The sequence below is a fragment of the Triticum urartu genome, chromosome 3A (genome assembly GCF_056163025.1).
Source record: "Triticum urartu cultivar PI428250 chromosome 3A, HENAU_Tu73, whole genome shotgun sequence".
NCBI classification, from domain to species: Eukaryota; Viridiplantae; Streptophyta; class Magnoliopsida; order Poales; family Poaceae; genus Triticum; species Triticum urartu.
This window is the reverse complement of record NC_141875.1, coordinates 129,554,613-129,573,992: the sequence shown is the minus strand read 5'-3', so window position 1 is coordinate 129,573,992 and position 19,380 is coordinate 129,554,613. Positions and strand designations below refer to the sequence as shown.

General features: G+C 41.7%; 1 protein-coding gene across 1 annotated transcript; it reads right to left on the bottom strand.

The window, feature by feature from the left end:
* Nucleotides 1–15,498: 15,498 nt before the first annotated feature.
* On the bottom strand, nt 15,499–18,098 carry LOC147978912 (protein FAR1-RELATED SEQUENCE 5-like). Its single transcript, XM_087514942.1, has 6 exons — nt 17,845–18,098; nt 17,593–17,740; nt 17,358–17,472; nt 16,359–16,813; nt 15,956–16,232; nt 15,499–15,842 (listed from the first exon to the last, which is right to left on the bottom strand). Exons 1-6 carry the CDS (start codon nt 18,096–18,098, stop codon nt 15,499–15,501), a joined length of 1,593 nt encoding a protein of 530 aa, XP_087371068.1.
* Nucleotides 18,099–19,380: the final 1,282 nt, after the last annotated feature.

Here is a 19,380-nt window from a genome sequence, read left to right as displayed (position 1 = left end):
TCATGCAAGTTCTTTCCATAAGCAAGTATGACTACTTACGGAATACATGCCTACATTATATTGAAAAACTTGAGCTAGTGCCGTATTGCCCTAGGTTATAACTGTCTCATGATGAATATCATCCAACAAGTCACCGATCCAGTGCCTACGAATTTATCTTATATTGTTCTTGCTAAGTTACTACTGCTATCATAACTGTTACACTTGCTACAAGACTGCTATCACTGTTACCATTACTGTTACTTTTGTCACTACTATCAAAACTATCATATTACTTTGCTACTGATTACTTGCTACAGATAATTAATCTCCAGGTGTGGTTGAATTGACAACTCAGCTACTAATACCTTCAAATATTCTTTGGCCCCCCTTGTGTCGAATCTATAAATTTGGGTTGAATACTCTACCCCCAAAAACTGTTGCGACCCCCTATACTTGTGGGTTATCATCACATCAATTCAATGTGAGGACATGATGAATAATTTGACTGGCGTATACTAGTACTGCTACTGTACTACTTACTAGTCGTATTTAGTGTCACATTTTAACCATAGGTTTAACTAACAAAATGTCAGTGCATGTCACCAAAAAATATTTCAATCGAAACTATGTTCAAATACGAATAAAATGATATAATTTTTTGTGACATGCATTAACATTTAGTTTGTGGAATTTATGGTCAAAATTTGACACAAATTACGAAAGGGACCAATAAACCAGGAGGGAGGTATTAGTACGAGTAGCGCAATATACAGTATAGAGGACTAGTACAAATTTAGAAATGGAGTAAGAAGTTATAAGGTCGTGTGACAGGCTTTGTAGGCTACATGAGTAATGCAAAATAGTTCCCATTGGAAAACACTTTCACCAACAAGTACGCACATGAAGGCTAATTGATATATATATATATATACATAAACACTATTCTGATCACGGGATCAGAATAATATTCCGATCATAACCTGAACTGCCTGAGTAACGCGCCTGAACTTCCCTGTGTACTAACCTGACCTTCTGGCTATCTTCGCAACCGTGGCTTTCCCTGCAAGTTTTTCTGATCATTCGTGTTGTTTGTGATATAAGTGTAATGTGGACACGTTTTTTAGAGTCTAAGTGATTGTTTTGATTCAGATTCTAGCACGTTGGCGGATTTGCTCTCGGGGTTGTGATGAACTTGTTTCTGTTACAAGTTTAATGCATGTTTTGGATGTTCTCGAAGTTCTGGAATGATGGGGATTAGGTTTTAGTACGAGTTTGGAGCATAAATTCTTTGTTATTTCAAACAAATTTGAAATCGCCAGTGTTCTTCATCCGCCCGAGATGCAACCCGCGCTTCTATTGATTCCTCATTTTTCTTTAAAGTTCGCTGCCTGATTTGCGTACTTTAGTGAAACTCGAGGCTTACTAATCCGTAAATTTTAATCAGGAGGGTCCTTACGGTTTGATTTCTAGCGATTTGATGTTGGCACTCCTGCGGGTTTCTGCACATGTTATTTTAGTGGTTTTGAAATTTACCCTCTAGTCCTTTCAGTTGTCGAAAGGTAGTTGCCAGATCATTTCCAAGGGGGTGCGGACGTGTTGCAATCTTGTGGAGATGATTTTATGCTTCGGACGAATTTTTTTTCTTCTTTATTTCTAGATCTTCTAATGGTCGTTGTACAAGCTGGACTTCTGCATTTTCATACCTGAACTTCTTCTTTTCCTTCGTTGGATCCTGTCGGGGCTAGGGCGGCTCGGGATCGGGATCGGGGGAGGATCAGGTGGACCCTGTTGGGTCTGTCCGAGTTTCTGTGCTGGACTTCTGCGTTGTCATACCTGAACTTCTTCTTTTTTCTTTTCACTGCAAGATAATGCAGCACGTCCTTTGTATCAGAAACCCTTACTAGATTTTCTTCTGCAATTTTTGTTGTAGCTAGTGTGTAAGCGTGGAGCTGGACCACAGGAACATGCACCCTCTTTTTCCCTTAGTCTATGTTTTGGTATAGTTTTTTGATCATCCACTAATCTTTGGTAAGATCCGGACTTCTCTTTTTTTATTAATGGTTGAACTTATGGTTTTCCAGATTACATTCCACATTTGCAAGGCGAAGGCGCATGGTGCTCTATATTTTTCTTTGTTTGGTTTCCTTTCGTATTTTTAATTCTTCAGATGTTCCTTTTTATACTTTTGTCTCATGAGCAATCATGGGATTAGCCCAAGTATGCATGCACTTTTTCCAGATCATGTAAGGGTCATTTGTAGAAGCTAGACTTCTATGTTCTTTATACGTGAACTTCTGCTTTTTCCTTCTTTGCAAAGTAATAAAGCAATTCCTCTGTATTTCCTTCTTTTTTATGTTACTTTTCATTCTTTGCATTGGTTTGGATTTTTTTGACTTAGTCCCGTGAATAGCCATGTAATTGGGCGATGGATATGCGTATTTTTTTATTTTTTCTAGTATGTTATTTGTACTTATAATAGTTGTTGTTCTTCACTGAATAACTATCCTGAACTTCAGTGTGATAATCGTTTTTAACATGTTAAATTTGAGGTTGTTATTTTTTGGATTTAAATATTTTGTAGATATTGAAATCGGCATTGCGCGTATTGACCAATGCAGTAGCGCGAGGCCGAGCAGGGGGGAGGGGGGGTCGGGCCCCCCTCCCCTCCCCCTGCGAGGCCGAGACAGGAACGAGCCGGAGCAGGCGACGACGCGGCGTGCCGCGTCATCGCATGCGGAGGCGAGTCCGTCACATCCGTGACCCCACTATCTATCTTAGGGTTTTTAGGGTTTAGGGTTATTATGGTTTAGTGTTAGATATGAACTTCATCTGTTTTTTTACTTGAACTTCTTCATTTTGTTTCTTAGGGTTTATTTATTCTTATGCCATTACTTCTTTTATTAGAGTACTTGAATTTCTGTTCTTTATTTTTTGAACTTCTTTCTGTTGTTTTTTAGGTGCATATTTATCTATGTATTTTTCTTCCTTTGGTAGTGCATTTGCCATCTATTTTTGGTTTTAAGGATATCAGTAGTGCTATCATGTGAAGTTATCTCATTATAATAGATGCATTCAAATGGTGCATTCATTTATCTATAGATGTATTTACTTTTTTAGCTGTTGGGGGGGGGGGGGGTAAAACTGTAAATTCAGTGGCGCTGCAATTCCCACGACAGGTAGGCATTAAGTGAGCATCTCCCTCGTCACCACCTATCAGAAAACCCCTCTCCCCCTGTCGCTCGCTCTCTTCCCCCTCTCTGTCGCTCCGTTGCCTTCCTCGCCTCCAACTCTCCCCCATTTCTCTGTCCCTGTCCCCTGCCCTCGTGCTGGAGTAACCGGCACACGCCCCCGCTCCTATTTCTCCCCCACGCCCCGCTCTCCCTCGCCCAACTCGCTCTATTCTTCTCTGAAGCGAGGACGGCAACTGCCTGCGCGGTTGCAAGGTGCGCGTGGCGTCGTGGGGAGTGGAAGAACCGCCGCGGGATTCGTGTGTGCGGGAGTTGTTTCGAGAGGTAAAAATGCTGCCCCCCGCCCCCCTAATGCTTGCTTTTAGTTTTGCCAGATCTGTTGAGTCCGCCTCTTGTGTGCTCTCGCGTCCGCCTCCTACCCCCTTCTTCTAATGGTTTGATGGGAGATTAGGTAGGGTTCTTGTGCGTGTGGTGGGTGGATTCCATTCCCCCGTGGTCAGATTTGTCTATGAGATGCTTGTGTGTGCTATTTCTCCATTCAGAGTTGATTGGATTTCATTTCCCCTTTGGTGATTTCAGCATTTAGATGCATGTGAGAGAGGGTGTGGTGTGATGGTTCATGCTGAATCTGATGTATCTAATTGTCTTAGTATTGTTGATTTCGAAGTCTAGATTTTGTCTGTCACATGCTAGTTAGTTTCTGGATTCTTTTTTTGTTTGTGCTTGCCTATATGTGCTACTGTTCATGTTTTCATACTTGTTGATATTATCTAGTTGTTTCATCCTAGGGTTTCATTTAGTTGTTTTTTGTATTTGTTGTATGATTTAGTAGGTTGTTCTAGGGTTTGGAGTTTCATTCGTCAAGGGCGTTGTGTTGTCATAGCTTCCAAACCGTCTCCAGGTATCTTAATGTAGTTGGATCTTGTATTTTAAAGCAGTATTCTTATATATGTCTGCCCATATCTTCATTTACTTTTCTTGTTGGACTGCCATTCTTATTAGTGTGAACTTCTAAGAAAGGTTATGTGTATGCTTTTTACCCTTAGCTTGAGTTAGTAGTGTTGCTTTACTTTTTAGTTGATGATTTGCAGGTGAAACTATGTCACCAAGTGTTGTTGGACTTCCCAAATGATTCATATTTATAGTGTATATCTTTTGTTTTTTTATTTGTTATCATGTTCATGGTATTGATATTTAGTTTGGCTGTGAAATACTATTTGTGGTCATGCTACATATTTTTTATGTGCTATTTGCTTGGGTCACATAGTTGAACTTCTAGTTTTAATTATTGTTTGTTCATAATGAAATTTGGTTGAACTTCTGTTATGCACATTTTGTGTTTACTACTTTGTTATATATTGTTGAACTTCTGGACATTCATGTTATATGTAGTAGCCCCTCTGAGTGTAGATTGTTTTTATAGTTAGTGTGTAGATTTTAGTTTGTTTGTTATGTTTACTGCTTTGTTAGGTATTGTTGAACTTCTTGTTATTGGACATTGTTGTCAAAGTAGAAGTCCCTTTGGTGTAGGATTGTGCATTAGAACTCAGTTTCCTTTTTACTTGCATTTTTTGTAGTTGGTGATGAGTTGAATAGTATTCCTTTGACTTTGATTGCCGAGGTTGCTCCGAGCCTTGAGAATGTTTCAAGCCTCGAGGATCTTGCTTCTGCAGCTCTTGCTTCACCTAGTATGTGAAACCCCTTTTCTTTTCATTTTAAAGTTTTCAGCCATGTTTTTAGCTTGTTCATGTCGTTTGTTTTTGTTTTTGTTCATGACTTTTTGTTATTTTTTGCTTCGATTTTTTGTGTTTTTTGCAGATGTGCCCACAGAGGAGGAAGCTGTGAACACCATCAACGCTGTTTTATCTGAGTTGGGTTTATCAGAAAACCCTGCTGCAGCTGAGGAGGGGGCTCCCTCAGTCAAAGGTTGTGATTCCGTTCCGGATCCTTTGTGCTCTCTTCAGATGTCAGAGACGCAGTCGCAGTCTGTTGATGGCACTGAACCTGTCACGCAACCCGAGGATGTGCCTTTTCAGCTTCTCCTGGAGGACCAACGTAAGAGGAAGAAGCAAGAAAATTTTGACAAGAAGAGGGCGACCTGCCTTTAGAAAGGTTCTGATGTTCCTGGATCTGTTCATGCGGCTGAGCTCACTGTTGAGGAAGACGTGCCGTGTGGTAGTGATGGCACGGTTGTCCCTGTTAAGAAGAAAATCAAGAAGACTACTGCGAGGAAGCTAGTAGTTGGTGAAGTTACTCCTCGGAGGAACCCACGTGTTTCAAGGCCTGCAGAAGTTGTTGAAGATGAAGGGTTAGGCCTTGGTGGTACGCCACGCTGTAGTCCTCGTGTGCTTGCCACTGCCGCGCCTACACCTTCTCCGCTTGGTGCTGGTGCATCTGGTGAGGGGAAGAAATGCGGCGTGAAGCCCAAGGTTCCACCTGCAAAGGTCAACAAGGGTGTGAAGAAGCGTTCTCGTGTTAATCCAGAAGACAAGGATGATGCTGATTTCAATGCTGATGATGAGGACGACGTTGATGATGATGCTGCCGCTAATCAGGTATGAATGTCTCATGTTTACTGTTTTTTAGAGCATTTGTCGCTGTTGCTGTAGTTTTATTGTTTTTAGCACTGCCTTGGCGTACATAGCTGACCTTCTGCTCCATCTCAATATAGACGAATAAATTAGCCGACGTGCTTTGCTTTTATGGTATTACTGCCTTTGTGTACATAGTTGGACTTCTGGGTATATACATGAAGAAATTAGCTCAACTTGTTTTGTATACATGTTTGATTACTGCCTTAGTGTATATGGTTGAACTTCTGCTTTTTAAATTTTCAACATTTTTGAAAGCATGTTGACTAGTGTTCATACATGGTTGTACTGCCTATGTAGACATAGTTGGACTTCTGAGATACATGTTTGATTACTGCCTTGGTATACATGGTTGAACTTCTGCTTTTGTAAATTTCCAACATTTTTTTGAAAGCATGTTGTCTAGTGTTCGTACATGGTTGTACTGCCTATGTAGACATAGTTGGACTTCTGAGATACATGTTTGATTACTGCCTTGGTATACATGGTTGAACTTCTGCTTTTGTAAATTTCCAACAGTTTTTTGAAAGCATGTTGTCTAGTGTTCGTACATGGTTGTACTGCCTATGTAGACATAGTTGGACTTCTGAGATACATATTTGATTACTGCCTTGGTATACATGGTTGAACTTCTGCTTTTTGTAAATTTCCAACATTTTTGAAAGCATGTTAACTTCTGGTCATACATGGTTGTACTGCCTATGTAAACATGGTTGGACTTCTGAGATGTAGTGCGTATATGTAGGCATAAGTGGAATTTTGGTGAAGGTTGTGTGTCATTGTTCTGCCTTTTTTCCTTGTCAATGTATTTTTTTCAGTATCAGCTTGTGCAGCGGCCTGAGAGGAGGAAGAGAGGAGGCAAAGCACCCGAAGAAGGTGGCCAAGGAGGAGGTGAGGTGAAACGTTTTAACAAGACGGTTCGCTGCTCACTAGGAGAGGTCAAGACGTGTGCGAAAATGCTACAAGATAGGCACAAGGCGAGGTTTATCAAGGCTGTTTTTGGTTGTGTGTTTGACTTGAAGGTTGATTCCAACATTTCTCGTCCTTTGATGGGCAACATCTACACGAGGATTGACCCTTCAACCATGATTTTGGACATGGGTGAGGTGAACAAGGTTATACGTATTACAAGTGATGCTATTCACCATCTCTTTGGGTTCCCTCAAGGTAATCGTACCCCCCCTAGGCCCTCGAATGATGGTTTCGATGATGCTGTTATGAGGTTGAAGGGCAAGCTTGGGTATGCTAGGAGTGACGACATCAAGACAAAGGATTTGCGGAATATCCTCGCTGAACTTGTGAAGGATGAGACGAAGGATGATCTTGCTCTGCAGGTGTTTTACCTTATTGTTTTCATGAAGGTGGTTATCCCTGGAACGTCTACACGAGTGTCCAGGGAGGCAGCAATGGCCGAGAACCTTGTGTTTGAGGATATGGCAGACATGGACTACTACCAGTTGGTTGTTGAAGATATTCGGAGTGCTGTTGTTAGGTATCAGCAAGGTACTAGCAGAGGAAAAGATGTCACAGGCTGTGCCATCGTGCCGCTTCTTATGTATCTGGACTGCCTTATCATTGGCAAGACGCCTAATATTGACTTGAGGACCCCTCGCATCAATTTCATGGATCAGGCCAAGCTTCTTGAGCTTGCTGCGGCTGACTTGGTCACGAAAGGTGATGATGACCCAACCAACTGGGTGTTTGGGAGACTGCCTGTGAGTGTTTCTATGCATTATTCTTTCCTTGAACTTCTGGTATTGTCTTGTATATTTTTTGTTCCCATGTTCCTTCATTTGTTTTCGGACGCGTTGACTTTTGTTTTTGTATGCAGTGGAAGACATAGGCTAAGGTTGTGTTCTTTAGGGTTATCAAACGTCTTGTTCTAACTATGCCTCGTTCTGCCGGCCTAGGGAGTGGAAGTTCCCCAAGATTTGATTTCTCCCGGGATGTTAATACTGGTGCCCCCTGTAGATCCAAGAGGTTCTTCTGCCCATGTGAGTGCTGCAGGTGGCGTTTCTTGCAAGGATTTGTTTGAAGCTGCCAATGTTTCTCTGGTTAGGATTGACAGTCTTCTTGAAACTGTTTGTGGGGAGTTGGCTCGTGTTCCTTCGACTGCTGAGCATCTTAGTCGCGTTGATGGGATTCTTCCTCCCGGACATGGGTTTGATGCTGAGTCTTCGAAGGAGGTCTTATGTATTGAAGCTAAATTTCTTGAAGAGCTTCGCCAGAGCACTTCCCACCTCCGGACTAGCGTTGGGCTGTTCAAGGAAATGCAGGATGCTCGTTGCAAGCCTTTTGAAGATGAGGCAAGTGTTGTTGTGAGACAAATTCAGAGGCAGGATTCTGTTCGTTCGGGTCGTGAAGGAGGCCACGTGGAGCATACCAAAGAGGTTTGCACTAGTGTTCAATGTTAAATGTTAACTTTCAGTTATTACTGTTTGTGGTCATAGGCGAGCGTTGTTGATTTGATGTGTCGTAAACTATTTCTTTTTAGCACTAGTGTTCCTAGGTGACCTTATCTGTTTATTGAACCTGAACTTCAATTGCTACAGCACTTGAACTTCCATGACTTCGATGACTGGCCCTTTTTTGTTCCCTTTTGTATCTTAGAGTAGTTTGATATCTGACCTGCTATGTTTACTGTATTTTGGACTTCCATTATGTGTCAGTTGTGATAGCTGAACCTTCTCTGATTGTGCAATCTGAACTTCTGCTGATTAGGTATTTGTTTTCTAAATGATTTTTTTATTTTAGGTTGTTCATGATGATGCTAGGGTTGAGGAGGATGTTTTACCTGTGCATGAAGCTGCTCCTGTGCATTAGGCTGCCCCTGTGCATGAACCTGCTCTGGCTAGTGGCGTAATAGTTGATGAGGTTCATGGCAGTGAAAATGAGGTACCATTTTTCTTGTCCATTTTGTCTTGTTGCCCCTGAGATGGACTTGCTGCTCCTGTGCATGAGGTTCAGTCAGCCCTTTGTAATGACTTTCTGATTCTTTTTGCAGCAGCAGAATGATGATGTTAGTGTTCCTCCGGAGAAGGTTGCAGACATGCCCGTCTCAGGCACCGGCTGCTCCGACGGGGTGGTCCTGACTGAACCTCAGTGGTCCATTGTCGTCGAGGTTTCAAATGCTGAGCAGGGCAAGACAACTGGAGACATCATTTTGGAGAAAGATGCTGTTGAGTCTGTTGTTGAAACTGGTGGTAGTGCTGCTGCAAGCCCGAAGAAGTCTCCTGCAGCAGAGCCATCAGTTGATGTTAATGCTGTACAGGCACAATCAAAAGTTTTTCTTGTTTCAGATCCTCCTGGTGCTCCAGCTGCTACTGGTGTCCTTCCTGATGACACTGCAACGTCTGCTGGAGATGACGATGAACATACCGAAAGCGATAGCTATGGAGAGGAGGTTGATCATTCCAGTGCTGCCACTGGTCTAGGCAAGGATCCATGAAGAGAGGAGCATGCTTCTCTCTTCTTTCCCCATTCCCTTCCCTCTTTGTTGTTTTGGTTTAGTCCATGATACCCCCTGTGAACTGCCTGTGTGGTCTAAGTTGAACTTCTGGTTTTGTTGTTTGTCGTGTGGGTTGTAAAGAATGTTAAGTGAACCTGTTTTCTATGTGAGTGGATGTTTGTAATGCATGGGTTGTGATGTCTATGATGCTGTGTTTTATCTTTCCTGATGTAGCAGCTGAGATGTGCTTACGTTTTGAATGTTTGTGCTTGAATGTTGGTCTTAATTAAAACTGTCGTGAATCTATGTGCTTTGAGTGTTGCTGTTAATTGCTATTTTTTTGGTGAGCAGATAGCGACCTTGCTGTCGTGCGAAAGAAGGTTGATGACTTTTATTACAGTGTAACTAGGCTTAGGAACGACCGTTCCAAGAGGTGAGTGCAGCTGCTCAACATTTACATCATCCATGTACCCCCAGTGAACTGCCTGTGATTTCATACCTGAACTTCTCAACTCTATGTACCTGAACTTCTTGTTTTTTTGCTTCTCTGGCGCTGAACTTCTGGCCTCTTTTGTACTGCACTGCCTGTTGTGATATAGCTGAACTTCTGTGCTAACACGTGTTATGAACTTCCTGAGTTCCTGCTGCTTAACTTGTTTTACTTTCTATTCGCTTGTTTTAGATCAATGATTATGTTCCAAAACAAGGAGTGTGAAGCTTCTGTTCAAGAAGTCGCAATATCTTTTGGTCCTTGCGGAATGCTTACATCTAATGTGGCTGAGTGTGCACTCTATTGTCTACGTGCGAAGTACCAGGGATCGGATAAACTCATACTGCCGTATTGGGTTTGTGTAAGTCAACCATACAGTGATTTCTTTTCTGTTTTGTTCCTTACCATTTTACTTAAAACTTGTTCGTCTCATTTTTGTATTTTTTCATATGTTGGTGTTGTCTGCATTATTTTAGGACAAGATTTTCAGAGGTCATTTTGATTCCTGTGTGAGGAAGTACTTCATGGTGAGTGGTCCAGATAGCATGGATGCACATGATTTGGTATGCAATATCTTGTTCTTTGCCTCTGTATTAGTTTTGCAGTGCGATCCACTGTGTTAATATTTGTTTTATTTTTCTTTTTGTACCGTTCTGATATTAATTCTCATTTTTAATGATTCGTGTGTTTATGTTGCTTTAGGTTGTTTTCCCTACTTTTGACCCGCCTGAGCTTCCTGCTTCCGTGGGTGGTGTCAGTCATTGGGTGTCGGTGTTCCTTGACCTGAAGAATTCAAGGTTTCAGCTTCTCGATTCCTACTATGGACCAAAAGATGGATGTGCGGTACGCCTGTTTCGACAGATGACCGACAACATCAAGAGGCTTTGGAAGGATGCCAGCAACGACAGGGAGACACCCTTCAGTCCTATTAGCATCGACAATTTCCCTCTGGATTGGATTGATGTCCCCCAGCAGCAAAACAAGTATGAGTTCGACTTTTTCTCTTTTCACATCCGTTTAACTGTAATTGTACTTAAGGTGCGACGTATTTAATTCGTTGGCTTTATTTTTCTGTCCTAGCACTATTTCTTTTACTTCGTTTGATGTCAGTATTGACTGCGGATTCTTCATGCTTATGAATGTTAATTCGTATCATGACGGGGTTCTTGCAAATTATTCCCATGAGAATATCGGGGATATCAGGAAGACGTGGCTATACTCAATCGCTTCTTCTAACCTGTTTGAGACAGACTTCCAAGCTCTGTTTGGCTACTACACATGTAAGTATTTTGGTACTTGTACTTCTTACCTGCACTGCATCTTTTATTCTACCTGAACTTCATATTTTTCTCTGAACTTGGACTTCTGCTTGAGGTCTGGCTGGGCTGCTTGTTTCGGAAGGAGAGGAGCATTTTCTTTGTACATGAACTTCATTTCTATGTTTTTTAATTTTGCTTATGTGTTTTGTTTTGCTTAAATGGACATGAGCATTTTCTTTTATAATCGAACTTCAGAGATGACGCCTTTCTATGGTTTTGTTAGCTGTAGTTGAATGATTTACAGTTCATCGGTTTATCTTGAACTGTGCCTCTGGTTGTGCCTGAACTTCATTTAGTGTTTTACTGCAACTAATTTTTTAGGTCAGCTTGAGTAGTAACCATGTCATCTTTATTAGTTGGACTGCACATTGTGATGTTCCTGAACTTCAGTTGTATTTAATGGTGATGTTTTCTCTTCCTTTTTGCTTTTGACAGTGGAACCGTTGGAGCTGACCGACTACCACTACTCATTCCTCGGGTCACAGGAATACCAGCCTAGGGAGGAACCGATGAGTACAGCTCCGATAGGAGATGATAGACCTCGGACCCTTATTCCTTCCAAGTTGGGGAAGCAGGCTGGTGGTATTCGTGGTACTCCAAAAACCCCTTGCTACAGGAAGGCTGATGCAGTCGAAGCAGCCGAAGCAGAAGTGATTTCGTCCGATGATGATTTTGAGAAGATTGCTTACCTGAAGAATGCTAAATGTGCTGCTGGTACTGTTGCTGGTAGATGTCGGAAGAATGTTGTGATCACCAGGAGGAAACCGGTAGTAGAGTCTGGGAACATAACTTCCTCCAAGAGAGCATCAAGATTGCCTTTGAAGTGGCGTTCTCCTGTCGCTGCCCTGAAAAAATAAGTTACCCTCATCTATCCGAGGCCCGGAAGTTGAGACAATATGTGTTGAGTAAAGACGGTCTGCAGATGTATTCTGAGTGAGTTACCCTCATCTGTTGCTCCCTTGCCTTGGAGTTGTAGTGTCTGAAATTCTGTTGTTGTATTGTCTGAACTGCCGTTGTTGTAGTATCTGAACTTCTGTTTTATGTCTCCTCTTGCCTTTTGAGTTATAGTGTCTGAACTTCTCTTTGTTGTTGTATCTGAACTTCTAATATTTTTTACCATCCTTTTGTATTCTGCAGGATAAGCTACTGCATGTTTACCATCCCTGCGAATGTGATTGACCTCATAGGACGTGTCTTTTATACGCTTTTTGGTGAAGGGCAGCAGATGGAAGGAGACATAATGCATTATCTCATAAATTTGTGGAAGGATAAGCCGGAGACCTCTGAGATATTCACTAGTGCTGACAGGGTTGTACTTAGTCCCTACTTCATACAGGTTTTAGTTCTTTGCACCCCTATCTCCTTCTTTTTGCCTTAGTTTTGTTGTAGTAGCATTTGGGAGGTGTTTTAATTGTGTTTTTGTGAATGCACAGTACTGCCTAGAGTACGATTTCTTCGGTGCAACAGTTCCAAAGTTTGATGCAAAAAAATCTGCTGGTCTCCTCCCAATGTTTGTTCGCAAGGAAGAAGACCTTCTTAACGCAAAGCTGGTTAGGTTTTCATAACTCTTGCTTTTTTTAATTTCATGTGCATCCTTTTGCTGAGTTTGTCAAGAAATTTTTTTTCATGCCGGTTCTTCAGTACATATGCTTTTATAGTTTGTGTTCACCGGTCCTTTCATTCTTGGCAGGTTTTCTTGATTCTATTCAAGCCAATTGGCACAATGGCGCACTACAATGTGTATGTGTTGAATAGATATCGTGGGAGCATTGACATCCTTGATTCACTTTCTTACGATAATATGCAAACATCGCGATCGAGTTTCCACGGGGACTGCCAAAATATCATGAGTGTTTCTTAGCCTGAACCTCCTTTTATATTCTCTTGTTTGACACGAAGTTTATTATGCCTTGTGTTGACAAAATATGTTGCTGTCTCTGTTTTGGTAATACTGCTTGAACTGTTTGTCATTTAGAAGTTGAACTTCTGCTATTTTGTTTAGGTGGATCTTATGCAAGTGTCGCTTTTTTATGTACCTGAACTTAACTATTTTGGTTAACATGTTTTTGGCTTCATCTAATTTTGTTATTACCGGCAGATGAAGAGATTTGTTGGGTTGCTCGAGGAGGTGTACGGCAAGGCTGCATACAAGGCGAGCAAGCAGCCTAACCGGGTGACTATTGCAAAGAGGCCGACTTTCATCGATGTCCCAAAGCAGAAGAGTAATGATTGTGGTTTCTTTGCCGTGAAGTTCAGCTCTTCGTATGATGGCGATGAGATTGTTGAAGATTTTCGTGATGTGGAAGTATATTCTTTCTTTGTTCTTGTCTCATCATCCTTTGATTATTCTTGTGTGTTTTTGCTGAGACGCTCCTGCTGTGGTTTTAGATATCCGTTACTAAACCATCGTTTTCACCTTTCTTTTGTTTCCAGGCTGCTGCAGATGACTGGAAGGCTGAGTTCATGCACACTCTGATTTTTAGCGAGAAGAATGAAGTCGTGCGTTCAGAGCTCTCTAAAGAGATCCAATCCTTTGGCCCGTGAATTCGAAGCATTAGTTTCATCTGTAGATTTGATTTCGTACAGATTTTTAGGTTTGATAATGATTGGAACAATTCCGTAAAGATTTGGTTGTAAGAATGTTTTTAGTGATTTGTGTATCTATAGGTGCAGCACTATTACTTATGATATTGTGGACAAATGCATTTGGTGTGAAGAATGATTTGGCTTTGTGAATTTCAATGTACTGCGTCGTTTTTCAGTATCCATGTGTTGAATGTTTTTGCCCCAACAGATGTACCTGAACTTCTGCCTCGGTTTTGGGTTAACTGCTTGATATTTTTGTGTTGTTTATTTTCGGGCTCCCAACATATGATCATAGACTTGAACTTCTGCTTTGAGATGTGGATGGGCTGCTGGTTTCAGATGGAGAGGATATTCTGTGTTGTGTAATGTATTTGTAATGTTCAACCCCAACCAATATGTATGCTTTTGCGTAGAATCTATATTTGTTTTTTTGTGTTTTTTTCAAGTGCGAACGTATTTCATATGTAAATCTGTGTGGAAATATTGTTGACGTTTCTTTATCTTTTGTCGGCATTGTACATGAACTTCTGCACGTATCCAAGTAGAACTTCACATTTGAACGCATTGTCTTAGGCTTGCTAACCTTAGTTTATGCGGTGAAACTTTATTTTTTAAGCATATTTTTTCCTACATCGATTTTTATATACCAAAACTTCTTCTATAAGCTGACCTGAACTTCAATACTATATGATTATTTGCTGGTTGCACTTTTATGGAATACAACACGAGCACCTCCTGCCATAATATACCAGGACTTCTGCAGTAAGCTTACTTGAACTTCACAGTATATGTTTTTCATGTTTGTTCTTGCTTGCACTTCCATGCAATACATCACCAGCACATCACTTCATCCCATAACATACTAGGACTTCTGCAGTAGTATTACTTGAACTTCACAGTGTATGTTTTTCATTTTATTACTGCTTGCTCTTTCATGCAGTACATCATCAGCACATCACTTCATCTCATAACATACCAGGACTTCTGAAGTAATACTACGTGAACTTCATTGTGTATGTTACCAGGACTTCTTTGAAAGTTCAACAATAAAAGGGGATGACATAATATTTCTGGACATTGACATGACATAAGTTTGCATTGTGTTAATTGACCTATTCTAACTGTTCATCAGCCTTGCGCTCCTCCTAGGCTTTGGTTGTATAGGTTTTTGCTTGACATGTACCTCTTCCTCTTCATTGTCCTCTTCCTCTTCCTCTTCATCATCCTCTTCCTCTTTCTCTTCATCGTTCTCTTCCTCTTCGTCTTCCTCTTCTTCGACGGTGTCTTCGTCTTCGTCTTCCTCTTCTTCGACGGTGTCTTCGTCTTCGTCTTCCTCTTCCTCTTCCACCTCTTTCTTGTTGCTGGCTTTGGGTTTTGCTTTCTGTTTCTTCTCTGGCTTTTTGCTTGTCTTTTCAGCATCTGCTCGCTTCGGGCATGTTCTTGCCTTATGTGGTTCATACTCCTTGCATATGCTACAAAGTCTGGTCCTTGCTTTCTATGGGTGTGGTCCCTTCTTTTGTTCCATAACTTTGGGTTGCTGTTTTTGAGATTTGGGTTGCTTGACCTCCTCGGCATTGTTTCTTTCCAAGAGTGTTAGACAGGTCAGCTTGTTGTGTCCCGCAACCTGGTTGCACACACTACATTTCCTGTGTCCAAGTGGCACTCCATTCTCATCGAGCACCACGACTCTTCCTGCAGGTGGTGCCTTTATTTGCTCTCTCTTGTCACTTTTCTTTGTTGCGGTAATTTTCTTCCTACCCTTTGTTTCAGAATACAGCGGCAGTTTCATCGTCTCTTGCTGTCGCTGCTCCATTGATTGGCCATCACCCTGCTTGCATTGGTTGGCTTCAGCGGCGGCGTTGAGCATTTCAGCTGCATAATAGTGAAGGTCATCTTAAATTTCAGCGTCCTCTTCAGCCATCCTTTTGTCAGCATCCGCTCGATTTGCTGAATGTATTGCACCAAGCTCTTCCACGAGCCTCTTGAGAACATAGTAGGCTCTGTCATACTGCTGGTCACATCTCATCGCTTTCTTGTTAACCATCGAATTCAGCTGCAGCAAGATGTCTTGCTTCGGTAGCCTTGAGCTGCCATCCGATGCGGTTGTGTTGTAGTTCCTTGTATCAAAGGTTGGCTGTGATTTTGCAGTCTTTGTGTACCGTTTGAGGATATACTTGTTTGGAAATTTGTCAGGCTTCAGGTAGTCCAGTATGTTTATGATGTGAAGGCAGAACAGGCCTGCATTTTGCGATGAATGCAGAATACATAGTTTGTGAGCCAGCAATGAGTTTCATAAATTTTGATATGATACTACTAGTCTAGCTAATTAATGAGTTTGTTTTCCCGCTCACCTGTGTGTGTCCAGAGCTTGCATTCACACTCGTATATTTCATTGTCTGGGTCAGCTACAACCTGGAATTCATGCTTTGACCAGGAAAATCTTTCTTCATCATCATGGCCTGGCTTGTTGTGGTAGTACACAAGGTACTTAGTGGACTCTGCTGTACGCTTTGCGCAAAATAGCGTGGCCTTTCTCATCATATTCCTCATCTTGGTGTACACGGCTCTCGTGTACTTGATAGACATGTCCTCCTCATAGCCGTAAGTTGTCTTTGTCACAGGATTGGTCTGCACATGTCAAAAAGTAAGATATTAGTCGAAGCAGAATCATGGGTTTCATTTTTTAAAATTCAAAGTGCACATGTTGAAGGTAAACAGAAACATGATGGTGGTGTTTTGTACTTGTCATTATACCATGCTGGTCATTGTTTGCTTGTTCTCCTTCTGCATCCGAGTTTGTATGCAAGCATTGACCCGCCTAGCAAACTTGTGTAGGTTCTGGGTCCCCTTGACAAACCCTTTCTTTAGCACATGGTTCATGCTTTCGCTTCGTTGTGTGGAAGTCATTCTAGCACAGAAAATGTTGTAATATGCTGAAATCCACATCTTCCTATCACTCCAGAGCTGCATCATCATCTGGTCGTTCTCCAGGTGGTACTTGTGCACGAGTTCAGCCCAGGCATCTTCAAACTCCGTTGGCATCAGCGGCCAGTTCAATATAGCTGTGAACTCCTCTTTGAATGTTTTATACTTTTTGTACAGCAACGCGAGGTATTCCTTGTACTTCTTCAATATGTGCCAACGACATAGCTTGTGGACGGTGTTTGGAAATGATTGTGGTATAGCTTTCGTCATCAATGGGCACTGGTCTGATCGAATTAAAAAAAATGAAACTTTATTCCTTTTTGTACTGATGGTGAACTTATGTTGCACAAGTAATTGAACTTCACATCTAGTAGTATGGCTATCTAAGAATGTCACATGTATTATTTTCTTACAGCAGTGTTGCTGAACTTCTATGGTACCAGTGCTTGAACTTCACAGTTAGTAGTAGACAAACTAGTAGTGTCACACTCAAATTTTTTCTTACAACAGTGTTGTTGAACTTCTGTGGTAGCAGTGATTGAACTTCACATAAATAACTATGTTTTTCTGAACATGCTACATATTTTTATCTAACAACTTCGTCCTTGAACTTCTATGATTCATGTACTTGAACTTCACATTCATAACTACTTTTTTTCTAAACATGTGAAGATAAATTTTCTTTCTTGTATTGCTAGTTGGACTTCTATGCTAACAGTGGTTGAACTGCATTATTTACATTTTTCAGAAAAAACAAATGTACCCAATCAATAGAGACCCATAGACCGAAAAGATGATGAAACTTGAGGAGTTTTTTTTTGAACTCACCTGTTAGAATGCAAGTTGGGTGCTTATTGTTCATGAACCGTAGAAATGTATTGAACAGCCAGTTGAATGACTTTGCATCTTCGTCTCTTATCAGGGCAGCAGCAAATATCGTTGACTGCAAGTGATGGTTTGTTCCAACAAACACTCCCAGGGGCATATGAAATCTATTGGTCTTGTAAGTCGTGTCAAATGTTACGCAATCACCAAAGTCTTGATAGGCTCCTCAGCAGCTTGCATTGGACCAGAAAATGTTTTTAATTGACTTGTCCTTGTCCACATGGATGTCATAGAAAAACTCATCATTTATTGCCTTCATGTCTTTGAAGAATGAAACAAGTTTTAATACATCATCCAAATCATCTTTCCTTGCATTCATGGCTTTCCTGCAAATCACACGCCAACATGCATTTGTTATTTTTGATATCAAAGGGGTTGTGAGCTAGGATGCTATTTTTACATTGCAGCATGTGGGTGTTTGAATACTTACTGGTTTAGTAGGTCTCGTCCGGTCATGCTTAGGAAGTAGCTTCCATCTACATTTTCAGATAGCATGGACATGATTGCTGTGTGCTTGACATCATGGTACTGCAGGAGCTTTAGATACTCCAGAATAGTGGGGTCATAATTCTTGTGTGAGTGCAAAAATACCAGCATGTCATCAGTTTGCATGAGCTGGTGATTATGATTGTACTCAATGTCCACTGCCACGCATGTGCCATCCTCCTGCACCTTCACCCTCATTCTTGCATTGCATCCCGTCCTCTACGATGTTTTGTTTCGCTTCCTGTTGGCCTCTGAAATAGAAGATGTGTGTATCCCTTGGAAGGCGCAAACAAAATACTTGTGGTTGTCATTTCCACCCGTCTTCCTGATTCCAAAACCAACGTGCCTGGCGTATCTGTTATAAAATTCCCTTGCTTTCTCTACATCTTTGAATCGCATCTTTAGTCTTGGTATTAGATACTCCGGTAGATCCGGCGTCTGCAGAAAAAGAAAAAAAATAATCCAAACAGCACGTTAAAATGTAGTTTATGAACTTGTTATTCTGGAGGGAACAGAAAATGTGCAGATAATACAAGATGCGTATATAAATATTTTTTGTTTCACTTACGTGCGTGTATGATCACAACTCCGCCGGTGTCGGCTGCTGTCCCTCTGGGATGGGGCATGGCGGAGTAATCATAGCAGGATGCAGCAGTGGATCACGAGGAGGAAGGAGGGCTGAAGATGGCCTCTCTCTTGTTTGCGTCCTTTTTGCTTGAGGTGGTTGTGGAGGTATTGCGATCCTAGTCTTGGTTTGCTCTTTTGTTTTGTGAAGCAATCCATCTACCTTATGCCCCGTAGAATTCTTACTTGTAGCAGTAGCAGCAGGATCAAACGGTGGTAGTGTGCAGATCACTCTCCTCCGTGTGTGTGTTGCTATTGGATTTGTCCTGTGATCCGGTTTAGTTGCTTCGCTTTGGCATTGATGTGGCACACCAGGATAACCTCCAGAGTTACACGCAGGACTTGAGCTAACCCCCTCTTCCATCGGCGTGCTTGGGAGCCTGCTTGTGGATACAAAGAATCCGCGGGGGATTTCCGGCGTCACCCAATTAGGTGGAGGCGCAAACGTGTGCGGATAGGGCTGCGACCCAGCATCTTGGAAGTATCCGTGTGTTTTGGGTGTCATCCATTTTTGGTCTGGAGCAGGTTGGTAATGTTGTTGGTGCATTTGAGGTGTGACCCATTGAGGGGGTGGTGCAACGCGTACAGGCTTTGGATTGTGTACTTGCTGCTGGGAACTTCTAAGCTTCTTCATGCGTCTCTCGTCTTGCTGACATAAAAGAAAAAAAATGTCTATTAGCACACAAGTTATATCTGCATATACCTTTGTAACTGAACTTAGCATTATTCACAGCCTGAACTTCTCATATAAAAGTGGCGAGAGCCATCACACTATGCACTGAGCTGAGCATCTGCCGATGCCTTTGTACCTGAACTGAGCACCCTTCACAGAATGAACTTCACACCATGTTTTTTA

Bases quoted from the DNA above. Each gene is read 5' to 3' on its own strand.
- LOC147978912 (XM_087514942.1), bottom strand. From the start codon at position 18,098: ATGAGGGTGAAGGTGCAGGAGGATGGCACATGCGTGGCAGTGGACATT. The intron at 17,473-17,592 runs GCAAGCTGCTGA...CATCACTTGCAG, and splicing joins AAAACATTTTCTGGTCCAAT to TCAACGATATTTGCTGCTGC. The intron at 15,843-15,955 runs GTGAGCGGGAAA...CGCAAAATGCAG, and splicing joins CAAGCTCTGGACACACACAG to GCCTGTTCTGCCTTCACATC.